We start from the raw sequence: 27,780 nt of genomic DNA on the forward strand, positions 1-27,780 counted from the left end.
AGGTGATCAAACATTGTCACTCAGAGTGTACAAGATAACAAAATGAACTGATGGGCTAGAGGTGTGCTCCTTGAGGACCAGTCTCACTTGGCTGTTCTGGATTCTTTCTACATAATTCAAACTTCCCTCAACTTCTATGAGGCCTCAGTAATGTTGGAAAACCTTTCTAAAGTTTGCATGTACATACATGCTTACATAGATGTGCATTTTCATTGAAAGACCCCAAAGGCATCAACACTGAGTCATGGGTACCATTCTCAGCCTCTTCTAACCAAACAACAGGCTCCAGTGGTCTCGCCTGGGCCAATCACAGTATAGCATTACTTATTGGCATTATCCATTTCCGATGGTAGCAACCCTTGTGCTATACCAATAGTTGTTTAATTGAAATGAAACACACAAAGATTGTGTGGCAATTTTTTGAAATTTTTAAGATTCACATGGACTTGCTAGTTGGGGAGAGGAAACCAAACCAAATTGATATAGGGGATAAAGGTCTAGGCATAAAGAATGTCTCCCTTCTTGCTTTGCGGTCTTGAGCAATCCACAAAACTTCTATGGGCTCAGCATCCACACTTGTACAACAGGGATACCACCCTCTTTCCAGAATAAGGAATTGAGGAAAAGTAAAGCACGTAATGACTCTCTAATGTGCCTTCCATAGCATCACTGACCTCTTAGATGCTAGCTACATGTTAGCAGTTGGCTGAGGAGGCCAAGGAAATTAGAAACAGAGAGCAAGACCCTAAAGACTTTTTCCAGCTTCCAACACCTATTCAGTCCTGATCCTCAATGGATAAAAGCAACTTCAGATATCACTTACCAAAAATTTCGGTCACACTTTCCACGTTTTTAAACACTCCGTTGAAGAAAGTGATATCTAAATAGAAGGAAGACAAACATGAGTCTTGTTTTGGTCTCTACTTCTCTTTCTATCCAGAGATGTTAAACCTTTTCTCTTTTCTGAAGAACAAATTTAACCTTAAGCTAATGGTTTTGTAACATGGGCTACCATGGAAACCAATGCAGATGTGATTGGAGCAATATTTCTAGGCAACTTTGCTCGCCTGTTATAAAGAAAACCAATAACTTCTGTGTGGTATAGTATGTTTCAACCAAGAAGTGTTGTGGAGGATAATGCATGGAGCCTATGGACATGGTATTTAGGGTATCCAGTAGAAAAATATGTAGTTATGAGTGTTATCACAGTGATAGGATCCCAGTGTTCTCTTCACACAGAACAAGCACTGTACCAGGACTCTGCAATTGCCATCCATTTCTTTCTTACCAGGAAAACCAGAGTGAATTTAAAAATTATTTTTCTTTTTTTTGAGATAATATAATTACCAAAATTTTTTTCCCTCTTCTCCCTCCAAATGGTCACATATACCCTTTCCTGTTTGCTTTCAAATTCAAAGCCACTTTTTCCTTATTTGTTACATCCAAACATTGCATTTTAAAGCTAAGATTCAGTCTCCACAGTAACCCTCAACATCACTCCGTATACTATCTTCCCTGGTTTAGTATTTCCACTGAAATCCGTCTCAGTTGAGAGAGCACTAAAGCATGAGACATCAGGAGGAAAAGCTGGAGAGATACTTTGAGTACCATCTAAGTGACTACTTGCAGATGCTAAAGCAATTAGGATCCCAGGGTATATTCAAGAAGGGTTGTTGTCTCTGTTGTTGTCTTTGCCAGTATCCTTGACAACTTTTTACTTAGCTTCTGGGCAAAGGTCAAAGGATTCTTACTGATATTTTTTGACAATCCTGGAGGCAGTTCCTGGGGATTTGGTGTGTCCAGAGCATGGCCCCCTGGAAGTAAGTCAGACACAGAGAGCGCAAAGTTATCACAAACATTGTACTGTTCCTTGCTCGGTTAAAAAGGCTGAGAGGTGCTAAACAAGAAGACAATGAGTATGCTTCCCAACCCCAATTCAATTCCATATGGGTTTTTATAATGTGCTGTGCTCAGTCTAGGTGGATCTCAGGACATAAAGAGGCTACACGAAGGCCCCTGGTGTTTCCTAGTGGTTGACGTTAATGGTTGCATTCCGACTCGGGAGGGAAAGCCACGGTAACTGGTTAGTTGTCCTCCCATGAGAAGCTACAGTGTTGTTGAAATTGACTGTTGTCTGGAGGCTTCTGGAGATAAGGAACCAGCAGAAAGAAGTGAAGGCACAAAACCTCAGTACCCAAGGAATTCATATTTATGGGTACGACTACCCTCTGACTCTTAGGATCTAAATCTCTTTGATACAGGGCCAGTATACATTTTGATCCAACCAATATAGTGTAGGATCCAATGTAGGCTCAGGTTTCACAAATTCTTCAGCTGATTTTGTAGACAATCCCTAAAAGCTTTGTCTTGAACCATGCTGCCTAGAGGTATATGACAGAATGGGGTGGGCTTTATCTTACCTATCTCACCATGGTAGAAATATGGATGAACATGGGCTAGCCAATAGAATGAGACTGGTCACAGACCTATTCCTGAATGCAACTGTGCCAATTTTTCCTCAAAGATATAAAGCATGTGGGTTGCCTGACACAATCATTAGATTGTGTGTGTGTGTGTGTGTGTGTGTGTGTGTGTGTGTGTGTGTTGGCACCTGTGTGGGGTATGTGCAAGTAAGTACAGGTGCTCACAGAGCCTAGAGACATCAGACACCCTGAAGCTGTAGTTACAGACAGTTGTGAGCCCACAGACTTATTGAGAACAGAGTCCTCTGCAAAACCGTACATGCTTTCTCCCTATTTCAATACTATTTATTATTCTTTCATGAGTATGTACTCTTTTAACTTCTGAGCCCTCTCTTTAGCCCCTGTCACATCAACTTTGTCTTTCTCCATCAAGCTGACAAACTCAAGCCTGCAATTTTGTCACGGTTTGGAAACCTTGTTCATCTGAAAGCTGTAAGAATCAGTCCTCAAGGAAGCATGGGGGATTCAGTCTGTTCATGAAGATGCCCTGTCTGGCCCTCTGCTTGATTCTGGTTTGGGCTCTGTTTGGCTCAAAAAAGCTTCTCAGCCTTATGTGATTGGCACTGGGAGTTGGGGGGATGTGCTAGAGAGGGGGTTGTCTTGTGTATATAAGATGTTGAGGCAGGATCTCATTGAGTGACAGTTGTACCAAGGTAGTAGTTTATGGTGTGTGTGTGTGTGTGTGTGTGTGTGTGTGTGTGTGTGTGTGTGTGTGGGTGGGTGTGTGGGTGGGTGTGTAAAGTACTATAAGAAAGAGAGACAGAGACAGAGAGAGACAGAGACAGAGAGACAGAGAGAGATACAGAGAGAGACAGAGACAGAGAGAGACAGAGAGGTTTGCCATTCTCTCTCTCCTTTTCCCCAACACCAAGTCAGTCTTTCAGGGCTGGCATCAAACCCAGGGCCGCACATAGCTAGGCAAGCACTGAGTGGACCATTGAGCTACATCTCCAGTCTTGCCTCTCCCACTCCTTTATTACAAGGTTACCTGAACCTCGCTGTGTTACAGTGCTTCCAGCTCAAACTTCTGCATTCGTAGGATCTCAGGTGTAAGTCAATATTTCCTGCAGGCCTTCTTCTTCTGATAACCTCTTGACTAAGATTTGAGAGCTGCCATGTTAAATGTCTTCTTATTTAGTGGCTCAAAGCTGGGCTGAGATGGCAACTAATACTGGCTCTGAGTCAGCTGTGCTGCCTGTGGCTTTTGTACACATTTTAGCCTCTCTATCTTGCCTGGTTTTCACCTTTAAGGATAGAACTGGAGCTGAAAACTTTCCATGGGCTTTACAGGTCCCATATCAGTGCCCTTGATTTTCTGCCTGTTCCTTTGCTGATACCTGCTGATGACAAGAGAAAGGCAGGGAGCAAGCCTGACTATCAGACAATCATCACCGAGTCCATAGGGGCTCTCTGAAGATGACCTGGAACGGCGAAGAGTTTTTCAGATAAAAAAAGAGATGTGAGCTAATAAGTTCAGCTATAAAACTCCATGCTGCATTAGAGGACCCAACCACACCAGACTGCTCCAGGTAAGACTCTGCTCCTCTGGGTCTCTATCCTTCATCTGCAGAACCTCTCTCCATTCTTCTGACATGTTCTGAATCTTTGTACCATGTGTGGTCTCTGTTCAAAAGCCTTGACCTTGTCTCAGTCTGGCTGAGTCTACTTCCCATGAGGCATAATCAAAAAGCACTGAAGACTTCCCTCCCTCTCCCCCATCTCTGAATTCCTTGTGTGTTTTCTGCTCTTCTCACCTCCCAGCCCTCACCTCTAGCAGCTGAGTTCTTTCCATGTTTATTCTCAAGGCTTCTTCCTACATGTGTCTTTACAATGTAGCTGTGGAACTCTTGAGGACAGAAACCTCCTCATGGCTGCTGTCCCATGCCCTAGTGTCCACTGGACATGGTAAGAGGTAACTCACGTTTTCATGTGGATGAAGGGAGACTGTGAAGCATGACTTGGAGGGGAATGAGATAGGAGGCCCAGAACCCAATCCTTCTGCTATGCCTGTCCTTGTCCCGAGTTGTGAAAATGCAGATCCTTTCTACTGCCCAAGGTTCAAATACATCTTCCTGGGGCTAGGCGGAGAAGGAACAAAGGGGCATGAGTTTGAGCCTGCTTACCAGTAAAGGAACAGTGGGGACTGTGGAGATGTAGGGGGCATCTGTGTCACAGTGACAACCCAACTGTGACACTGCCTTAGGCTCTAAGGAACGGGACTTGAATCTTTCAAATGTTGCTGCTAACCTGAATTCGTTGCATAAGAAAACATTCTAGTTTTAAGCTACTGGTTGATATTTAAAATAACATAAAGAATCCAGAAAGCAAGTCATCAGTTTAGGGAGTGAAAGAAAGATACTTTGCCTTGAGTCAGGGCAGGTCAAAGAGGTTGTGAATGTACTGTAGATCTGGGAGCTCCAGCAGAGCACCTACTTTCTAGGCTATATGAATGACTTTCATAGAGAATGGATTGCTTCCTATTTGAGATTGATGGGCTTTGGAGGTGAGCCCTGCAAAACCCTCCTCCTGTGGGGCTGCAGAGATTTTTTGGGCTTGCTTTCCATTTAAGTCTTTGTCCTAGACCCTAAGCAAAGCCTTCAGTGCAATAGTAACTGGCATGATTGCCAAACCTACTGCTTACTACTACTGCAAAGAGTGCCTAATGGTGAAAGCCTTTGATGGTGTCTTTGGTGTTGTCTGTGCATTCAAGCAGCATTGCCTTCCTCTATGTGGAACAGGAAAACACTCGCTGCCCAGGCAGGTTGTAAGGTCTGTAAACCTCCACCAACATACCCACATTGTATACTTTGAATGTTGACATCCATGCCATTGCACTGGGGACTGAAAAAGCCATCCCAGATTCTAAATTATTTGTTCTAGACCTGCTTTAGATCGTGAAGGAAATATAGGCAGAGATGGGGCAGGTGTGTAGGGAGGACAACAGTAGAAGATCCTAGGCAGAAGCAGGAGCAGCCCTGTCAAGAGCATTGGTAGTGCTGTAGTTTGTCTGCATCGTTTTGTCTAATTTCTCCAGGATGCAGTCTATACCACTGTATAGACAATACACATGAAACTCAGCAGTGAAGCAGCAGTCTAACCCAGCACACAAAGCTTTTCTCTATCTGGTTCATAGCCTATCCTGCCCCGCTGTAAGCTTTACTCTCCTGCAGTGCCAAGGCATCAAAGGTCATCTGCTTCTTACCTTACTTACCTTAGCTTGTGCTGTATCTGGACGTGGGGGCCGGCTCAGAGTCTCCTGCCATTGTCTCCTTTTCTTGACAACTTGATGTCTACAAAGCCCTACTTGATTCCTAACCTGGACAACCTTCCTTTATTGTGCACCCCTCTGTGTTGAACTAACCTACATATGCAACTATTTCTACATTATACTTGGGACCTACTGAAGGTAAGTACTATCATATGTCATATGCATACATTGAAATTTTGCTGACAATCTGAATTCTTTGTATAAAAAATTTTAAATTTAGACTACTGGTTCAAATTTAAAATTGCATGTTTTGCAATCTTGAGAAAACTAGTTTGTGATGTATCATTAGTATAGGGAGTGAAAAAAGTATATATACATATTGTGACGGTTTGTATATGCTTGGCCCAGGGAATGGCACTATTAGGAGATGTGGCCTTGTTGGAGTGGGACTGTTACTGTGGGTGTGGGCTTAAGACACCCTAGCTGCCTGGAATTCAGTCGTCCACTAGAAGGCCTTCAGATGAAGATGTAGAACTCTCAGCTCTGCCTAGATGCTGCCATGCTCCCACCTTGATGATAATGGACTGAACTTCTAAACCTGTAAGCTAATCCCAATTAAATGCTGTCCTTTTTAAGTCTTGCCTTAGTCATGGTGTCTGTTCACAGCAGTAAAACCTTAACTAAGGTATTCATTCAGTATATTATTGAATGAATAAATTATTATATAACAATAGAACCACACACTGAGTGGTCAATGTGCACTAGAATGATAGAATCCTCAAATAAAGTAATATTTTTCAAGACAGGGTTTTTCTGTGACACCCTGGATGTGCTGAAACTCCCTCTGTAGATCAGGCTGCCCTTGAACTCAGAGATCTGCCTGCCCTTGTCTCCTTGGTGCTAGGATTAAAGGTGTGCACCACCACCACCCAGCTAGTAGCTTTTGGCAGTGGTGGTAGGGAATAGAAAACTTGAAATATATTTTTTAATCTTGTGTATGTTAACATTTGTCTTTATCTATACCACACATTTGTAGAGCCCACGAAGGTGAGAGAGAACACAGGGTCCTCTGGAACTGGAGTTGTGAGCCCCCCATGTCAGTGTTGAGAACTGAACCCAGGTCCTCAGCAAGAACAACCAGTGCTCTTAACCACTGAGCAGTCTCTCCAGCCCCTGAACCTATGCTGGAAGTTGGTTTTTCTCAAGTACTCTTCAACAGTAATAGAAAACTAACATGACAAATAGGGCATTTTGAAATTTTACCTCAGTGACCTCAGGGACAGATGTAGATGTTATCTCTTGGGGAATTGAAGCTCAGCTTATTGAGGGCCCTGTGGCATCTTCAGACAGGTCTTATCTTCTCCATCCTCCATAAACTCTATAGTTCTCTCCAGCCTAAGAACTGTCAGCAGGTATACCAGCAGACCAGGGAACTGGGACTGCTGAGGTAGACTTCTAGATGGCCTTTCCAGATTCCTCAGACCAAGCTTCAACTTCAGAATGCATTCACTGCCCCCACCTCCCTTGCTGCAGAGCTGGAAGCAGGCCTTCCTGCCTTCTGCTCTACTTCTTTTGGACATTTCTTCTGATGAGAGGCTTTTGTGCCATGATAAGGCCTTAGTCTCTTTTTCTCAGAAGATACAGACTAACAACATTTCTTTCAATCCTCTCAGCAGAGCCTCTGAAATGTCCCTTTGTATTCTAGGATCTGGCAAGTTGATTGGTTATGCAACCCCATATCAGTGGCCACCAAACCCTGCAAAACCTGGGAGTGTGGACAGAACATGTTCAAATCCGCACACGAATTGGCATATTGGCACTTAGAATGTCCATGACTGTCATGTTTCCAAGGCCAAGTGTTTATGTTTGAGGATTAACATCTCCCAGAGAACAATAAAAATATTTGTCAAATGATTCCTTATAGTAGAGGATATCAATTTTTGTTTTATTATTGAAATGTAGCAGCCAAGGGATAAAGGAGGTAAAAGAAAGCAAGAATAACAGAAGGAAATATTTATACTGCTCACAATTTTATAGGGAAAATATATAAATGGTACACATAAAAAGGCAGCTTTGAGCAAAAGGGAATTTACTCTTTAGAAAATAGTAAATGTTAGCTACCAAGGAGAATAAGCTTTTAAAAATATGAGGGGATTTAAATCCTGATAAGAATGTTTAATCTGGAAAAAGCATAGGGATGGAGGCTAGGGAAGAAGCTGTTGGCCAGTTCTGTTCCAGTGGAATGGTTATCAGCAGGTGAGGAGCAGGAGTCCTCTCTCAAACTTTAGATTGCTGCTGCCATTCTCAACTTCTGTGCTTCTGGGCCAGAATGAAACCTCATGTGTTTCATCTGCTTGTTTGGGCTTGGTTGGGCAGTCATGTACAACACATGGTACCATTGTCCCTGCCATTGGAAGAGATGCCTAAAGAGCCTCTCAGAGGCAGTATATAGATTGAGAGTGTCTCTGAACATGAGAAAACAAGGAACAAAGAACAAGGAGCCCGATCAATGAGTGATGGGAACCGCCTTGGGAGAAGGGAAGCAGTGGGTTTATGTGTTTAATTGAACTTCCATTTGGCTGGTGTGTAAGGAATGGAAATGTTTGCCTTAGTGGCTCACATGCCCATGGAGATGAAAAGAATTCTGTTTTGTGTCAGGAAGGCCAATGTGCCCCAAGAAATTAGCAAATTGGAGGGGAATATGTAGTAGTTCACAATCCGAGGGGAGAGGAACTACAATCCTAAAAGGAGGGAGGGAGCTTACCAACAAGACACTTTGTTTTCGACCCAACTCTTCTCCCTTCTCCAATACTTTTAAGTCATGGACAGGGGTTTATATCTCTTTTAGTTATTTTTTTACGTATAATATATTTTGATCATACTATTTTCCATCCCCCAGCTACTCCCCACAAACTTAACCAACCCTACTTCACATTCTCTTTTTCTCTTCCTCCCTCTCAAAAAAAGAACATAAAACAAAAAGCAAAGGTCAAAATAAACATGCAAAATAACCCCTAAGACAAAAATATGAAAACAAAACACATACACACACTACACAACACAACACATATACTGCATACACACAACACACAAACACCACACACACAAAACACACTATATACACACTACACTACACCAAAATGCAACACACTATACACATACATCTCACACACAGACACACACACACATATTCACACACACACACACACACACACACACACACACACACCACATACACACAAACAACAACAGTATCAACACAAACATGGAGTCTGCATTTCATTGGTTAACTACTCCTGGGAATGGGACCTGCCCTGAGGTGATTGTTATGATCAGTAACACTTAATTGATTTTCCCAGTAAAAATCAAATGCAGAGTGTCTTGGGAAAGGGGACTGAGTATCTACTTCCTCTCCTCTATGCTGAGATTTTCTGAGCAGAGGTCTAAATAGTTAACATTAACTCTATAAACGTAATACTGATGTTTGGTTCCCTTCACTGACTGGGTAGAGGAATGAAGAGGATTTAATGAGCAAATCAGCTGGAGGCCAAACACAACATCCCTGCATTCCTGTGAAGTTATCAAATGCTAAACTGGAAAGACAGTACTCACCAACACAGGGGATCGTCAGCATACTGACCATGAGCAGCACAATCATTGTTGCCATGCAGAGGACAAGGTGTAGGCGTAGGCTAGAGCAGCTTCCTGGGAGAGCCAGCAAAACATGACAAGGATATTTTTTAAAAAATCCTATATGAGAATCACCAGCACCTTCATGCTCCCTTTGTGCCAAAGGACCAAATTCTGGAAGGGTTTCTGTCCCAGCTTCTATACTAACTAGCACTTTGAAATGAAGAGATAATGTTCCCTATGGTAACTCAGCTTATCCAACTCTAAAATGGTTAAGTTAACCAGGCTCTCCCTGAAGACATGACGGTGTATTGTTCCTTCACTCATTTATTCCATAAGCATTTACGGCAGACCCAGCATGAGGAAGGTGGGTTCGAACCCTATCAACACCACTGCATATATGAATAAATCTGATGACCACATGGTGGTGCTGCCTGCTAACAAATGGTGTGCCCCCACCCCCCACCGTTCACACAGCATCTCACCCTTTCTTCCTTGAGTTTTGAGCACCTGGATTATATGGTTGCTGTCCTATTATATCAGTGGATATCCTCAGGGGCTGCTCTGGGGACAAAGGAACAAGGTGGGAGCAAAAGTCCTGGAATGCTGCCACATTATCATTATAGTTTCTTGTGTCCAGGTCACCAAGTATTTGACTTCAATAGGCACCCTAATGCCCAACAACTGTATAGTTAACAGGAGGCAAGAGATCAGAGGGATTTTAGAATAATTTTCTCCCTAGTTATAATCCCCTAAGCAGTGGGAAATGATTGGTTGATTTGTGCATATTCTGCTTTAGATCATGATTCCAGAACATTGTATGAATGACAATAAAGCATGTTCCAGGCTGCTGGATAGATTTGTAGATGTGCATTGCACAAAGGTGCATGGCCAGGGGGACATTAGGAAACCCGCAAACAACTAGACTAAACTCTTAAGTGTGCCCCCTGTAGAGCACTTTTATAATGTGCTTCTCCAGAGCAAAGGAGGTATCCCACAGTTTAGGGGTTGCCATGTTAGGGCCACCCTGACTGTGAACCCAGTTTACTGTGGAGAGCCCTGAGTGAGGAGACTTGAAGACTGCAAGGTGGCTGTTTTACAAACCTGTCTCTAGCATGGCCTCTGGTGGCTGCAAAATGAATGGGTATTATATGAAAGAAAGCACAAGATGTGAATGCTTGAGCATCCTGACTGGACTGAGTGCCCTTTAGTAACTGACTGCTGTCTGATTTTCCTTCAGCACAACACTCTACTTGTAATCATCTAAAACAGACAAGCTCTTGCCATCTGACATGCTCTCCTAGCGCTTTTCAGTCAGCTTTGCCTTCAGTTCAGGCTGAAGCCAGATTGAAATAAATGGATGATGAGACAAGTCTCTCAAAGGACTGCGCTAAGGACCTCCACTAGTGCAAATGCCTCTCAAAAGAGGGGAATGGAGACCTTTTTAGAATTAAAACTCACAAGCCTGTGGCTATCATCCCTTGGGCAATCCACTCACCATCGAACACTTATGGCATCTTATCGTTACTGTTACTTAACTTGGAAGGGTATCATTTAGTCAAATCACAAGTTTTAAGATGAACCCTTTGAAGTTTGAAGACTGATGAATTATGGCACAAAGGTTTCAATTGTTCCTGACTCCCAGTCAAGCAGCTGCCTGGTAGGTCTTACGGGGTCCAAGTGATTTAACCTCCACCCCCAAAGTGTGATACTGAAGTACAGAAGTTGCTCATGAAACCAGGGACTGCAACTGCAGCACCTGGCTATGCTGTAGCCAAAGGCTCATGCTGTTCCCTGCCCCCTGTTTGTGATGAATCCCTTCTTTGGAAGACAAAGTAGTGGTTTCAGTTACAGCAGCCACCTTTGACCCAGGTCTCAGGAGTGCACTCCCTGAGATGTCCTGCATCTCAGGCTATATAGACTGAGGGCTACTTGACTTCTACCTCCTAGGATTTATGGGAGTGCAAATAAGAAGAGTCACTGAATCATAAGGCATGGATCTATGACTAGTCTGCGCTAAGAAATTACTTATCAGAGAAGAGAGAGTAAAGAGTGATGGGGAGGTTGCTTATACAGAGTTTCAGTTTGGGAAGGGGAAATATTCTGGAAGTGACAGCAGAGATGATGATACAAAAATAAAAACGTCACACTACTAGCCACTGAAAATGTATAAGATAGTAAAGTTATATATTACATATAATGTTATGCATAATCTAATACACAAGTTTAACTAGGTTATAAACTTATGGATATTGTTCCTTGCATTAATTGGATCATTCTTTGTGTCAGGTGGCCCACCAAGCATGCTCCATGCACTGTCCAGAAACAAAACCTTAAGACTTAAAAATAAATTTTTTTCTTTTTCCATTTAACTGATACTCAGCTAAATATCAATATGCCAAAATGCATTAAATGATGCATAAACACAAGGGAAACAACATGAATGTGAGTGCCTGTGCTTCAAACCATTAATCAACCTAACAAACTTTTGCTCTGTGGATTCTACCCTCTGCTGCCTGGCCAGCCACATGATCCAAAACAAGCAAACTCCTGATTGTTGTTACAATTCAGTCAGGAGGCCTATATCTTGTACCCTGAGACTGCCTTTTGTGGCCATTCTCCCAAGAGAATCCAGGCCACCACCTGTCAACTTATCCTGTGGCTACTTGACTGTATCTTGGAACCAGACCTTGATGGTTGGCCTGGATCAGTCAGGCTCTGTTGCTGGCTGGCTGGAGCTCATTCTTCTGAGTACCAGTTTGTCTGAGATTCCTGGAGTTGATCCAGAACAGTCTTGCCATGAGTCACAAGGCAGGAACTCTGTGTTCAGGACCACTGACCCACTAGAGGTACCGAATTGTTGACTCACAGGCTTATGGGACCCTTGCTGAAGTGGTGTGTGTAATAGGGAGGTTGGACAAGGAGTTACTAGTGCAGTTTAGCAAGTGTTGTCAACTTGGCACTACATCTCTTTCTACCAGGACCCAGAATGCCTTTGGAGTCCAGCGACATCCTGAGTACTATCCAGGACTCACACAGTGCTAAAGACCCAACCCTTCTTCTCTTCCCATCCTTTCTCTTCTTATTCCCCCTTTCATTCATCCACTTCTGCCATCTAGTTCTCTTTTACTTTCCTCTTTCCCTCTCTCCCTTCTCCTATACATTCTCTCCATCTTCCCCCATTTCTTCCATCTCTCTTGTCCTTTCCCATTTCTCTGTCATCCTTGTCTCTCTGTCTCTTTATGCCATCATAAGAAGTAGGTACCTACTGTGAAGTGAAGCTCCACTCAAAGGCTGTTGGATGATCCAGTGTTGCTTGGCTTTGAGTAAATGGGGACAGGGTCTTCTTTTATATCTCAGGCAAAGACCCTTGGTCATGTGAGCACCTTCCCTGACTCACATCCAGAGCTTTTCATGCACTCTGGCAGGTGGGTTGCATGGGAGGGGAGGAGGTATCATAATGCTATGCCTTGGCACAGGTGAAGGCTCTATATTAAATGGTTTCATCTTGAGCCCTATGAGGAGACCCGGGCTCTAATTAAAGAACAATGGCTGCCTTGTTCTACATACCCCACCCCACTGCAATGTCTCAGAGACTCTCTGATTATGTCTGAGGATCACAAGGGAACAACTCTGGAGGCTGAAAGATGTTGAAAGTCACAGGGTCCCTTGCTAGGAAAAAGGCAGGCTTTGTCTTGCCTAGTCATTGCGACAGTGACTCTTTACAAGTCCTTGCTTAGACGTGGGGATTTGATTTCTCTTTCCTTTACAGTTTTATGTCCAAGTTGTGGGGTATACAAATGGGGCTTTATAATTAAAGCCCCTAGGTTCTACTGCCAATCCCATTGAACCCTATCTTGGCTTTCATGTCTGCTATATGAAGGCCATCCTATGCACTTAAAAAAATCTTTAGGGGCTTTTCAGAGTCTTCCCTTCTCTGCATAACCCTTTATAGAGTGCTTTCCTTCCCAATAATGTGCCGCCAGTGGTCATGAGGACTTTGTCCTTGCCTCTACAGCCATCACAGCAGGATGCTTATGTAATCTTAGGAGGAAAGAACCAAGAAGCAACGGTTTGGAGAGGTATTTGTCCTTTCTCACTTGTGCTATCATATTTGACACAGATTAAGTCACTTGGCCATGAACCCTCTAAACTGCAGGCTCCAACTTTGCCTCTTGATGGATCAGAACAAGTCAGACGATTGCATCAGGGTCAGTAGAGTCTTCCTAGCAGACTCCATTGAAGGGCTTCCCCACATAAGAAATTGTTCCTGGGTGTTCTTGTGTCTGTCTGTTTTTGTCATTAGGTTACTGGGATGCACTGAGGGTCTGAGTTATATTTGCTTAAGTCTTAGTCAACAATTACAGACAAGCTATTGTCTCTAAAATTGTCAAGTCAGTGGGCCACATGTTTCTGTGGATCTCAAGAGCATTGCTACTAAATGATGCTAAGGCATGAGCAACCTACCTAGGAGCGAAGTTCTAGATTAGAAGATTTTTCTCCCATAGCTTGTAAAAGAATGGTATAGTTTAGCCTGTAAAAGGATGTTATGGTTTAAATATGAATTATGCTCCACCATAGGCAAGTGTGGCGAGCACTTGAACCACAACTAGTGGCACTATTTTCAAAGATGTTGGAAACTTTGGGAGGTAGAACCTATGTAGAGGAAGTAGATTAGTAGACTACTAGCAGACAGATCTTGTTCATGGCTCTTTGACTGTCTGTCTGCCTCCCTGTCTTTGTCTGTCTTTCTGAGTCTCTGTCTCTTTCTATGTCTCTCTTTCTCTGCTCCTTTTCTCTCCTTCCCTCTCTACCTCCTTGCCTCTCTTACTCTGCTTCTAGTCAGCCATGTGGCAAAACCTCTCTGCTATGCACTTCCATTGTGCTAATCAAATTAGGCCAAGCAAAGTCTAAATTCTCAGAAACCATGTGCTTAAACAAATTGTTCCTATTTAAGATTTTCTATCAGGTAAGTTTTCCACAAGTGGGTAAATATACTTAACACAAAGAATGTATTTTAGAATCTGTTATTGATACTCTTGGTCAAAGGATTTTTTTCCTTGGGCAATGTCTTGGGCATTGAAAGATTGCCCATGCACCTACTGGATGCCTGTAACAATCCCCACCACACCCTCTAAACAACATAACTAGATCTTTCCAAAATGCTAAATATTGTCTAGAGCCAAAGCTTTCTATTTTCTTATGGTAGAATAGAGTGAAAGGTAAGTTTTCCCAGAAACACAGACAGAAGAAGACAGAGTTTAATGACAGATTCCACTATGAAGGCAGCTTAATTCCTTACTTACATAAGCCCAGAACTAAACTTTGCAGAAGGAGGAAAATACATGCAATTATACAGAGACACTCTCTGGGACTGAAATGCACAGACATGCTTTTTCCTCTCTCTCCCCTTCTCTTTGTCTCTCTGTCTCTGTCTCTAACTGTCTCTATCTTTGTCTCTGTCTCTGTCTCTCTCTCTGTCTCTCTAAACCCTTCTATACCCCCCTTCTACTACTTTCTTTTATCTTCTCCTCCACTCTTTCTTTTGCTAGCCTAGCTTTATCTTTTGAGCATGGAATATATAGAAAAGTTCCTCCCTTTCCTTCCAGGAAGAGTATAGTTTAATAAAGTTGCCCAGTTAACTACAGTCTTCTTGGCATCTGGGACATACAAATGTCCCATCCAGTTTACCTAAACAGTCAAGCACTGGTAGCCATATATCCATGAATTATCCCAGTTATGTGTCATCTCCCAAGGCTTGTTACTCTTTTTCCCTGTCACATAAGTCTTGTCTGAAGTCTTTCTTAGGCTCTGGGAGACCAGCAGACTCCACCATTGGGCAGGTAGTTTGCATGTAGCCTTTATGTCCTTTCCACATTTGATCTGTTACATAGGAGTTATGACTGTAGAGAACTAGTCCCATATGGACCTCTGAGCTCTTGTTGAAATTCTCTATCAGATCCTTACATGAACTTCATAAGTACTCCGCATTTGAGCCTTTTCAAAGTATAGTCATAGTTGGTTAATATTCTCAATAAGCAGAGTAGTTGACTCCACATGGACTCGCCTCAAGAAAATAGCCTTTCATGTAGGCTTGAGCTGCTAGCCTATCCTAGGAGATAAGTTGCTTTCTGGAGAACTTTGGTCATCTTTTTGTGAGATAATTCAACCAGAGTATAAATAGACAATCTAAAAGCTGAATTTAAAAAATCTGTTTTGCCAGCTTATAACAAGCATGCGAGAATTTGCCCAAAATGTGAAGTCCTGAGCTTTATTGTTCCTTGTCTTTTGTGCACAAATACTACACATTGGTTGACACACCAATGTGAGGAAACTACAGAAGTCAAAAAGCAAGGTTATTATATTTAGATGCTTCCACAGATCCTGGCCTAGGTCTTTTTTAATGGATTAAAACCAATCTCCCATTTTGGCAGGTAGTGGGGTCTACATTGCTGGGTTCTAAGGTCAGAATGCTGCCTCTAACATGGCGTCAATTGTGCTAAGGTCTCAGGGCCTGTTACTCTTTCCTGCCAAAAGCCTTTAATTGATATGAACTTTGTCCATTAAAAAATTGCTCAGAGGAATTCACTTACACAAACTAAAAGGGACATCTTTTTGACTCCTATTGAGGTCAGGATTCTTTTTGCTTCTTAGAATACTGGCTTCAATTACCTCATCTTTACAAACTCAAAGGTCATTTTGTAACCCCCCAAATCATAACAACAGGTACTAATGAACTTGACAACCATGTAATTAGAAAAGTCTCTCAAGTGTTCAGACTAAAAATGAACCTTTCGTCTATCTGGATGAGAGTACACATGCTGCTTCTCTGACCAAGTCTGAGCTCTATATCCTGAGCATCTTCTTGTTCACACAAAGCATCAGGATATCCAACTATCTTCTGGAAGAAAGGACAGTTTAGTTTTTGAATTATGAAAATAAAGACTGCTTTAGGCAGAGACCTACAGAGTAGGACCATAGCACACCAGGAGTAAAACTGTCCTTGGCAGTGAAGAGCAAAGGCTTCTCCATAGGCCTATTGAAGAAAGCAAAGCTACTTGGTTGTGCTTTGTACAGAACTGTGCATTTACAGGGAAATCAGAAGACTAGGAATAGGGAAAGGGGACATGATAAAATTAAGGGGCCTTTTTAATTTGTGGGTGTGCAGAAAACTCTGGTTCAGCAGGTAGCAGATATTCAAAGGAAGTCTGACCCCCAGCTCCCAAGAAATCACTCATAAAGTCTTGGAATAATTCAAAAGGAGCATCTTTACATAATAAACACCAGGTTGCATATGAGGTTTACATAACCATGTGACTTATAATGAGGGCCTTGGGCCATGCAGTGTCAACTTAACTTCTGGAGACTGAGTATTCAAATACAGCCCTTCAGTCACCCCATACTTAAATGACCAGACACCTAGGTTCATGAGCTTCTGTGTTGGCAACACTCCATATGCATTATGTATTATCCATATATATATAGTATGCATTATCCTGTATTATTGCTCGAGAGTGATGTGTAATGTCTGCATATGCAAACAAATGTCAAGAACAAGAAACTCATGCCTGAGCTCTTCTGGAAGCTTCTTTACCTGTCTTTTTCTATGATACACAGTGTGAATATGTCAGTTTTTCTGAGTCTGTCTACTGAGTGTCTGAGCCCCAGGGTTTTCTAGAGGATGCCAGAACAGAGTGGGGCATGCAAAAGGGAAGTCCAGATAAGAGGGAAGTCAAGATCTCCACATCTCCAAGCTCACAGGAAATGTTTCCATCACCTCCTCTTTTGGAATTTGGAAGAAAATCTTGATGCTGTAGAACTGTAAGTCTGACTTGTTGTATGTAGCCAAGTAGTCCTCAGTTGCACAGTGCCATGTTGAGAGCTCTCTGGAGTGCATCAAGTTTGTTCAATTTATTCTCTTATATGCTGTGTGCACATTGATATGAAGCCTGCAACCAAGTCTTCCTGGTATCAGGACTGCTGCCGGCATAATGGTAGGTTACCAAACCCAGATCATAGGTTTCCTTTGCTCTGAAGCAGGCAGAGAAGCCTGGTGTACTCCACTGATTGTAATGCTTCAGCCTTTGGTGCATTATACAGATTGACAGGAGATAAACGCTCTCTGCTTCCAAAGAGAAACCCTTCCCTTCTACAGATGACTTGGCTGGAGCGTGCCTGGATTCTGAAAACTACAGCCGAGCTGGAAACAAAACCAGGGCGAAGGTTTGGTGCCAGAAGTTGCTGTTACAAGCTTACACAGACTTGAAGGTGCTGTTACAGGCTTACACAGACTTGAAGGTGCTGTTACATGCTTACACAGACTTGAAGGTGCTGTTACATGCTTACACAGACTTGAAGGTGTTGTTACATGCTTACACAGACTTGAAGGTGCTGTTACATGCTTACACAGACTTGAAGGTACTGTTACATGCTTACACAGACTTGAAGTTGCTGTTACATGCTTACACAGACTTGAAGGTGCTGTTACATGCTTACACAACTTGAAGTTGCTGTTACATGCTTACACAGACTTGAAGGTGCTGTTACAGGCTTACACAGACCTGCAGACATTCTCAAGACACTTTTGCTTCAAGGCTGAAAGAGCAAGAAAGGGACTCAGGGCACTAAGATTGGAACAGAACAGAGACATAAAATCAAATAATACCAGCCACAGTTCAGGTTCTTCTTGAGGGAAAGCGCAGGTCGGGTCCATTCTAAAGGATTCCCATGAGATTGCCTTGCAGCCAGCAGCAGGGTGGAGGAACACACAGCTATGTTTTTTTCACTATCTTCCATGCTACTGTTGTCTCAATACTCAACTGTGTCCAACTCATCTCCCCAATTTGCATTATGGCCATTTAAACTCAATAATCAACTGCTCAGTAAACATAACATGTATGTTTAGAAGGTTTCAGCAGGGCAGGGAGGAAAGACAAGATATTAGATAATGTTCTGGTAAGCTGTTATATTCTATGCCCACACACCAAAGTGAGGGATTTCTGCCCTTGACTCTGGAACCCTCACCCAGTAAATGGAGGACTTCTTTCCTCTCTGCCTTAAATTATTTGCATACACTTTGGGTGTTTTCTGGGGTTTGTCTTTTTAGCTTGCATCAGAACTCAGAGCCTAAGAGCCTTGCTTGGCTTCACGCAGAGGCAGAAATGAATGGTCAGCAGACTCCAAAGCTTTCTGTAATTCCTGCAAACTCTGAGAGGCTGACTGAACACTAGGTTGCCTTGATTTGATCACGTCTCCATGAGCCACAGCAGTCCTCTGGTCTCTGCCAAGGTAAGGCAACCTATCAGAGTCATGGAACCTTTCAACAAATGCACTCACTGCTGAGTGATCACATCAGTAAGCTGGGTACTTACTTTGAGAATGGGATACTCTCTTTATCTTCTGACAGATCAGTGTAGCATTCTTCAAAAACCAAGAATAGTATTCCACACAATACCTACAGGTTCAATCAGAGTTGTGAGTGGTCACTTTCCTGTGATGACCATAAGACAGCCAGAATAAAAAAGAATATGAACAACACAGTAAGCAAGGCCCTAATTTACATCAAAGAACTCTATAGGGTATCGGAAGAAGGGTAGAGGAGAATGCTTGCAAGGAAAGAGCTCAGACTTTGGGGCCAATGAGATTAATTTTAAACTTAGATCTACAGTTTATTAGGATGTGTGAGTTTACGTTGGCTACTTAATGCTCTAGGCCTTAGTGTCTTCATATGTAAGTAAAAGGCAATAATAGAAGAATTAGTGAAATGGTCTGTGTGAAGTTCCTGAATTATACCAGTGTCTATGTGTTCAGTAAGTAAAAATGTTCATTTGTAATTGTGGGAGAAGGAGCAAGGAGGGAAGAATGCATAATTAGCCCATATAGGAAATACATTACAAAGAGATACTCAAGAGTTGATCAAGGCACTCAAAGTTGCTTCACTCCACAGTGGAGAGCTTACAAGCATGCTATCAGGAGAGTTGTCAGCCTAGACTGTCAGTGGCTTATTGTGACATATCTGGCATCTGAGGTGGTTGAGCCAGGCATGTTGGAATTCAACCTCAATCCTCTGCAAGAACCGGCAGGTGCTCTGAACTGCCGAGCCATCCCTTCAGCCCCAGCTGTGTGGATTTTAACCTGGGTAGTCCAGCCTGTGCTAGAAAATATTGTCATTCCCATAGTCAAGAAGACCAATATTTCAGTCAGGACCTCATCAGGAAAGTGAAAACAACAAGGTGCTTTAACAAAGCAAATTCACACTGGAAAGTGGCCCCAAACAGGTTAAAAGAGAAGAAAGGAACCAAGGCAAGAAGGAAGGAGGCACCCCTATGTCTACTGGACAGTGAACGACCAGCCCCAGAAGAGACAAGAAGCAAGTGTGTGAGAAGCACAGAAAGGAAGGGGTGTTCTTCATTGTTAGGGTATCTGGAGCCTCAGAAGAGACACCTACTTCTGGGTATGCAGAAGTGTAGAAAAATTGTCTGGCCTCTCCATTCTGCCAGTGTCTTCATTTGCATGAACAAATAGGACACTGGATGGCTGGGCATTCTGGGAAATGGAGTTTGCACAGACCAGATTGTTCAGTATAAAGCTGGCCAGAACCAGAACAGGGGTGTGTGTATCTAGTGATGGACACAATGGGATCACTCTTCTCATGAACCTGGACCGGCTCAAGGACACTTCAAGAAGGAATATGTCAAAACTGGCCAGCTCAGTACAGCTCAACACAGTATCTAAGCATCTGGTTGCCATAGCCACATGCCAAGTGTGCCAGGGAAGGATCCATGCAGCAAGTGTAAGAGAGCAATGCATAAATTCCAGAATAGTCACTAGTCCAACAGTACAGCATTCCTGGTGCTAGTCAGAGTACCAGCTATGTTGTCTCTTTTCATTTCCCCAACAGTGTCACAGTAGCAAGGGTATTGCAGTCTTTCTGTGAACAGAGCTCTTGGAATTATGTGACATGTGGCCTGGAATATGGGCAGGATTAGGTACATTATGGGATAAATCAGATAAGGCTCAAGAGAATATGTGAGTAGACCCCCAACACCACATTGCTTGTAAGTTACAGAAACTAATTCTAAACTGAAGCCTGCCCAACTTCCAGCCCAATACAGTATTTAGCCAGCTAGATGCGTGCTTTTGGACCCTTGACTCATATCCTACCCTCAACCCTTCTTAGCCAGGGCGATCGTGTATAGGTATTTTTAAAAACAATTTTAACAAGTCTGGTCTGTTTCCAGTGCAGCAAGGATGTCAAACTATGCTGTGAAGGAGTCTGCAGCAGGATGTGGTACTACTAAATGAGGTGCTTTGTGAATCTTCAGACAGGACCAGAAATTCCATGGTCTTGTGGCCTGTTCTCATAAAGCCAAAGTAGCCTTTTGTAGTATTAATTCATATACTTTATTTGTTAAATAGAAAGTTTCTGCCGCACTGATTGGAAAGAGTACTTTATGATAACATGGCCATGACCAAACCTGAGGCAGAATATCTAGGTCCACCTCCAACTTAATATGGCAAAGCAAAAAAGTAGTAGGCAGGGAATAGAGTAAAAGTTGTGTTAACAATGAAGTTTGTTGGATTACTTAGAGGATATATTTCTCAAACAGAAAAGACTAAACTAGTGGTTTTCAACCTTCCCAATGCTATGAAGACAATTTCTCAAGTTGTGGAGACCCTGAATCATAAAAAATTATTTTTGTTGCCACTTCATAACTGTAACTCTCCTACTGTTATGAACCATAATCTGAATACTTTTCAAGATAGAAGTTTACAACCCAGAGGTTTGAAATCCACAGGCTGAGCTAAATAATCACGGAGGAAAAGCTGTAGTGTCTGCTGTGTCTGTGTATGGGCTTTGGTATCAGGACCAGCTTCAATGCCATCAATATGAGCTAGACTCTGAAGAACTCATCAATGTCCAAGTTCCTTCCATCAGAAGCCACAGATACCAGACAACCCTGGAGATGTCAGCATTTGTCACCCATTAGAAGCTAAATGGACTCAGTTTCTGTCATCCTATAAGATAGGAAGTCATGTCCTCAGTATTGTGCTAGGGACCTCAAAATTGGAAAAGTCTCAATATAGGACTCTACTGGAAGAGACTTTAGGTGAGAAAGGGAAATTAAGGAACCTGAATTTTACAGCTGACAGAATAAGTGGTTGAGCATCGAGGGTTCTATATGTTTTATTTCTTCTAAGTTAAGGGAATAGATTAGAAAGACACCAGAACTCTATGGAAAGACTTGAACGGACTGAGTTTACAAGCAACAATGAGAATGATTGAAATAACACGGTCATTTTGAACAGGAATAAAGGCAGCATCAGGGGACTACCATTGCTGCTGCAGACACAGTGAGCACCCCAGAAGCCCTGACATGCTTCAAGGTATCTTTCTTTCTATCTCTGCACATTCCATTTCGTGTGTGTGTGTGTGTGTGTGTGTGTGTGTGTGTGTGTGTGTGTGTGTGTGTGTGTGTGTGTGTGCTCATGCAGAAGCCACAAGCAGATTTGGAACTGAAGTAATAGACATTTGTGAGCCACCTGATATAGATGCTGGGATCTAACCTCGACTCCTCTAGAACAGCATCAAGTGCTCTTAACTGCTGAACCATCACCCTAAACCCATATGAATGTTTTCATTTGTGATATGTGTCAAGGGAGTATGACTAATATATTTTTGCTTGGATAAATGACTTAGTCCTATCCATTTTATTTTAACTTGAGCTTTACAACTACTGTATCTCACCAGCTATGGCCCAGTTTCTTGATCTATTTGTAATTCATCTGTACAATGCTTGTTTTAATATAATACGTCACTGGCAGATAGGAGAGACCCAATACATGTTCAGTTAGTGAGAAAAGGATCTATTGAAGTGGGCTGATTCTAGATAATACAAAAAGCATTGTTTTGAAACTTTTCTTTTTGTTTACTGTGAAGAAATACCCCTTCCTTGTCTGTTTACACTACTGAGTCTGTCAACTTGTTTATTATTCTCTTTATGTAAATAAAATCCCCAAGGCTATTGAGGCTAGATCAAACCTAAAAATAGATTAGGGGAAAAGGAACAAACCTGGGTTTGGTGCTCAGATTTGGTGGGTAATGGAGATTTTAAAACATGAAAGACATGTTAGTAAGCTTTTAAGATGACACTGAGACTTGAGAAATTGGTCCTCGGCAAGGATATGCATTTCTCTTGTTTGGTTCTGGGTTTAGCAATCAAAAAATAAATCCCGCAAGCATTTTCTGTCAGTACTGGGAGATAGGAGCACATCAATGCTTAGATCACCCAATAAAGTGTGTGATCCGCCTCCTGATTTTCTCTGGCAGGCAACAACTACTGTGAATGAAAGGTCTGTAATTTAGATAGGTAAATATTTTGATTATATTTGTCTTAGAAAATTCCATCAAATATAGGACACTGGTATCCAAAGTCCTTGGTAGTAAGTAATTCTACCACACATCTCTGTGGATTCATCTGTGTGGATTCATCTCTGTGTAATTCAAACTCAACTCACCCCACCTAAGCTCATGTCAACTCAACTATGTCATCATTTCATCTTAATCCAACCCAGCACATCTAAGCACAACTCTTCTTTACTTAACTCATTTCATCTAAAATCTTAACATAGCTCCAGTAGGGCAATTGAGACCAACTCAATCAGTTCATTCCAACCCAACCCATCTCAATTCATCTCAGACAAAAATCAGCTCAGTGGGGCTCAGCTCGACTAGATTTACCAGATCCTGCATTTTGTTTTGAGGATGTAGAGATGAATAAATCCCTGTTATGGAGCTCAGAGACGTAAAAGTCTAGCATGGGCACACTATAGAGTAAGCTCTCTTATGTTACCTGTCACCAGCCTGGGAATTATTCAATGTCTGGCAACCTGATAAGATGCAGAGAAACCACACACAGTAAGAAGACTATAACTATTGGGTATGCATCACCTGTCTTGGAATTTTTTAGTGCCTGGCTACCTAATAACTTACAGAGCGATCACGCACAAAGTGAAGTGTGCATTTGAGTGTGCGAGGGAGTCACTGTCAAAGATTACCTGGTGGCTTCTGAACTGAAATCCCGCTTTCGGACTGAGCAGAGGCATTGCTGGAAGAAGCGGCACAGTTCCATCAGGCATGGATTGAGTTTCTTCATGGTCAGAGGCAGAGGAGTATCTGTAATGGCCTCTTCTTTGGGGAGTGGCCGAGGACAGTCTGGAACATGCAATCTCAGACATGTGAAATCAGTCAGAGCTCAGCAAACATCTCTTTAGTATATCCTCTCATAGGTGAGTACAGTCTAGCCCTTATTATAGGTAGATTGGAAATAGAAAATAGAGAGTGGGCTTTCATTGTTGTTCAGTGAAACTACTGTGGGAATGTCAATAGACAGGTAAAGAATGACAGTAATAGGGTTTAGGTGGAGACCAGACATGGGTTCTCTGAGTTTCATGCATCCAAATTGTGGAACATAAAGGCACTGGGGCAGGGCAACACTGGTACAGAGGATAACTATCATGTAAGGGGATAGCTGGCGGGGAATGTGGATGGAGAATACTTTAAATACAGAAAGTGTGTTGTAGTATGTGTGTGTGTGTGTGTGTGTGTGTGTGTGTGTGCGCACACATGTGTAAGACATCAAGAAGGTGTGATGATTAGTATTGACTGTCAACTTGAAAGGATCTAAAATTACTTAGACTGGATTAACTGATGTGTGATGACTCATTTTAAGGGTGGGTGACACCATTCCATGAGGTGAAGTTCTGGGCTGAATAAAAAGCAGGAAGTATTATGAGCACCAAGATTCATCTCCCTCTGTTTCCCAGCAGTAGACACAATTGAACAGCTGTCTCCAAGCTGCCCCTGCCAAGATGAACTGTACCTTTGAACTGGGAGCCCAAATAAATCTTTCTATTCATAAGTCACTTTTGTCAGGTAGTTCGTCACAGCAATGGGGAACTAATGCAAAAGGGAATAGTAGATTTGAAAATGAATATAGCAATCCAAGTCTAGCAAGCTGTACAATGGGTTCTGAGCTCTCCTTGAGATGTAGGTTGACTATTCACCATGTATCCAGATTTTCATTATTGTTTAGTATGGGACATTTAGGAAAAGAATACAAATATTAAGCAAAGAAGAAAATAAGTTCTTAAAGCTCTCATCCTATCAGATCTTCTGAAACTGAATCAAATTCCTGAGGCTGTACCCAGGCAACCTCAAAAGAAGAATGACATGAGATGCAGACTCAGCATGCAGAGCAACTGAGAGGACTCAGTAAGTCCTTCTACACAGAACATATGACATTATCCTTGCTATGGAACAGACACAAATACTAGCTAGTATTCCCGATTTACTTAGTGAAAAGTTTTGAGAGTCCACCATGTGCCAGGCACTAACAGACTAGTAGTATAGCAACAAACAAGAAAGAACAGGGTCCTCCTCTCACAGGGCTTGTTATCTAGGACTAGAAATCATATTAGGATGTTACAGTTACACAGGACGGGCCACTCATTGCCATTAAACAAAATGACAAACATCTAGAAATGAGCAGACAGGAATAGTGGCTTCTCTTTAATGTCGTTTTGGCGGTTGCCTAGCAGGCAGCCTGGGACTATCTGGATATATAGGAGAATGAAGCTTTTGATTTGATTTGATTTGATTTGATTTGATTGTTTTGAGACAGAGTCTCATGAAGTTCAGACTGGCTTAAAACTTGTTATATAGCTGAGGTAATTTAGGACTCCTGATGCTTCTGCCTCCACTTTCTGAGTTGTAAGAATACAAGAACACTCCACTGTACCCAATTTCTCTGGTGCTGGTTATTGAGTGCAGGGCTTCATGAGTGCTGGGCAAGCACTCTATCAACTGAGACACAGCACAGGAATGTAACTCTTTGTAAGCATGACTGGTTTTCTATTGAGCATTTTTCTTTGGTTATAGCTCTGTAGTAGTACAAGTTAACTGATACTGTTAACTTGCTGTCTGAAAACACGGCAGATAACTCATGTTCATAGCAATGTAAGTGACTGTGGTCTGGCAAGTGTACAGTTGGTTTTCGCCCCACTTCAAGTAGAAGAATTATGACTATAAGTTATAAATTGGCAAGCTCCTTTGAAATTACTTCCCTATATTACCCTGTAAATCTGGTTCTCTATTGATACAGTTTTAAGACCTTTCTGATTTCCTCATCAACTACTGAGTTGAGTAGCATCTTTAATATACTGACACACTTACATTCTAAATTTTATGAGACTTTAAATTTTATGGAAACTTAGGTTTCCATTCTTAGCCAGAGGCCAACAACTGAACCTAACCCCACTATGAGAGTTTATAAATGATAATTTATCAGCAACATTTAGCAACTAAAGAGAAGGTTCACAAAGCTATGGACTTTTAAAACATATAGAAACAAAATATTTTTCCATGAGTCTACTAACATTAACTAACCCCACACCACAGCGCATGCCTATCCTTCCATCAATGTGGCATTTAGCATTTACCATGCACCAGTTATTTCCTAAGCTTTTCACCCATATTACCTCATTTAGTCCTTGTAACAACCGTTAAGCAGATATTGCAAGTCTGGAAATATAGAAGAGGTTACTGAGCATGAAGCAGATCAGTCACACCATAGGGAGGAAGTGATTAAGCAGAGACCTGACTCTGGGCCCATGCTCAATAAGAGCCACATCCCTGTTAAATAATCAGCATCCTTAGGGATGGATTTGTACACATCACTTCCATGCTGCACATTATCTGTACTTCTTGGCCTCAGGAAGTGACCTCAGGAACCTACACAATCTGAATTAGGTCACTCCTATGGCTCACTTGAGTACCAACACATCACTTTGATTCTGATTCCTAACTGTAGCCCCAATCTCCCTGCCTAGGTAATTATGCCTTACTTTTAGTCACATAATCATATATGAGTCCCTCCACTGCACCCATCATCCTAGCATCTCTGTAGTTTCCACTTTGAGGTCAGGGATATCATTGCATGGGACATACTAGGCCATATGGCGTTCCCAAGCCTCAGAACATGGAACAGACTCCTGGTCATGGTAGCAACTTGCTCTTAATTTCACTCTTTTTGGCCTCAGTTCCTATGACTCGTACCTTTACCGAAAGAATTCTAGCTATAGAGGCCCTGTTCAGTCCTGGAAATGTCAATCTTCTCACTTCTGTGGGTTTGCTTATGCCAAGGCTCTGTAGGAGTACATGCTTAGCAGTATCTTGTCAAAAAGTACCTGCTCGCTTGGGCTCCTGCATGACTTCTTCAGCTGAAAGGATTCTCTTCCTCACTTGCTGTACTAAGTACTGTCTGCTTATTCACTCAAGAACATTATAATGCTTCTCCTTTAATAGTCATTTGCAGTGTGTGTGTGTGTGTGTGTGTGTGTGTGTGTGTGTGTGTGTGTGTGTGTGTGTGTTACATCTTAGGAATAATACAAAGAGAGAAAATGATTACAGATGTTGGAGTTAGGCATATATGACCTCCAGACTCAGCCTCTTGTCTATAGGACTCACCAGAATCCTTTAATGAAGATAGCATTATCTACCTTCCAGAATTGTTGGACAGAGAAACTGAGGTGGTCTTAGCCTTAGACCTTGTACATAGTAGGTGCTCAATATATGTTCAATGAAGGGATAATTGGATGGTTAATAAAACCTTTGTGGAATATTTTTCATGATCTATTTATTTATTTTATGTATATGACTACACTGTCACTGCTTCAGACACACCAGAAGAGGGCATCAGATTCCATAACAGATGGTTGTGAGCCACCATGTGGTTGCTGGGAATTGAACTCAGGACCTCTGGAAGAGCAGTCAGTGCTTTTAATCGCTGAGCCATCTCTCCAGCCCCGTGGAATATTTTTAAAAATGATATTTGGATGAGCAAAATAATTTACTGGAAGATGTCAGAGCCTCTTTTATAAAATGAATGCATCTGTCTTCTGAAGATAGACAGAAGGATGGAGATGTTACACCATAGATAGGCAGATAGCGATCTATCAGACATGTATTAAAGAATTATCAGCAGAAATGGATAGGAGTATATAGACAGATGATACATGATATTCAGGTGGGTAGATGGACAGAGATAGCTATGTAGATACAGCTGTAAATATAGTTAACGAGTGTCTTAGAACTCAACCTGACAATATTGCTGGCACCACTGGTATTTCTCTTTAGATTTTCTAGGACAAGAGACGCAATTTCTTGGTAGCACAGTTGCGCCTTTGTGTCTGAAAGGCCCATTCATCATTCACTGGAGGCTGTAAGGATTGAAGTAGGTCTGAGGATTTATAAAACAAGAGACTGGGCAGGCTCCAGCAACTTAATTATGCCCTGTTGACATATGACTGACCAGTGCTGTAACATTCAGGAAGCTTGTATAGCAAGATGTTCAGGAGAAGGTAAGGCCTAACAACCTGCCAATCTTTGAGGACTTACTT

The 27,780-nt window shown here is 42.2% G+C and overlaps 2 protein-coding genes across 2 annotated transcripts in view; both read right to left on the minus strand.

The window, feature by feature from the left end:
• Window positions 1-12,639, minus strand: part of Oc90 (otoconin 90) — a 33,391-nt gene extending 20,752 nt beyond the window's left edge. The window contains exons 1-4 of the mRNA NM_001134765.2: window positions 12,591-12,639; window positions 9,304-9,396; window positions 1,752-1,814; window positions 824-880 (exon numbers count right to left, since the gene is read on the minus strand). Of these exons, the coding sequence (NP_001128237.2) occupies window positions 824-880; window positions 1,752-1,814; window positions 9,304-9,358 (175 nt within the window). The 5' untranslated portion in view covers window positions 9,359-9,396; window positions 12,591-12,639. The remainder of the gene's footprint in view (window positions 1-823; window positions 881-1,751; window positions 1,815-9,303; window positions 9,397-12,590) is intronic.
• Window positions 12,640-17,872: 5,233 nt separating this feature from the next.
• Hhla1 (HHLA1 neighbor of OC90) overlaps window positions 17,873-27,780 on the minus strand; it is a 30,667-nt gene continuing 20,759 nt past the window's right edge. The window contains exons 12-14 of the mRNA XM_087559363.1: window positions 23,380-23,536; window positions 18,693-18,775; window positions 17,873-17,916 (exon numbers count right to left, since the gene is read on the minus strand). Coding sequence (XP_087415489.1) covers window positions 17,873-17,916; window positions 18,693-18,775; window positions 23,380-23,536 — 284 coding nt within the window. The remainder of the gene's footprint in view (window positions 17,917-18,692; window positions 18,776-23,379; window positions 23,537-27,780) is intronic.

Source organism: Rattus norvegicus, chromosome 7 (genome assembly GCF_021556685.1).
Source record: "Rattus norvegicus strain SHRSP/BbbUtx chromosome 7, alternate assembly SHRSP_T2T, whole genome shotgun sequence".
Taxonomy (NCBI): Eukaryota; Metazoa; Chordata; class Mammalia; order Rodentia; family Muridae; genus Rattus; species Rattus norvegicus.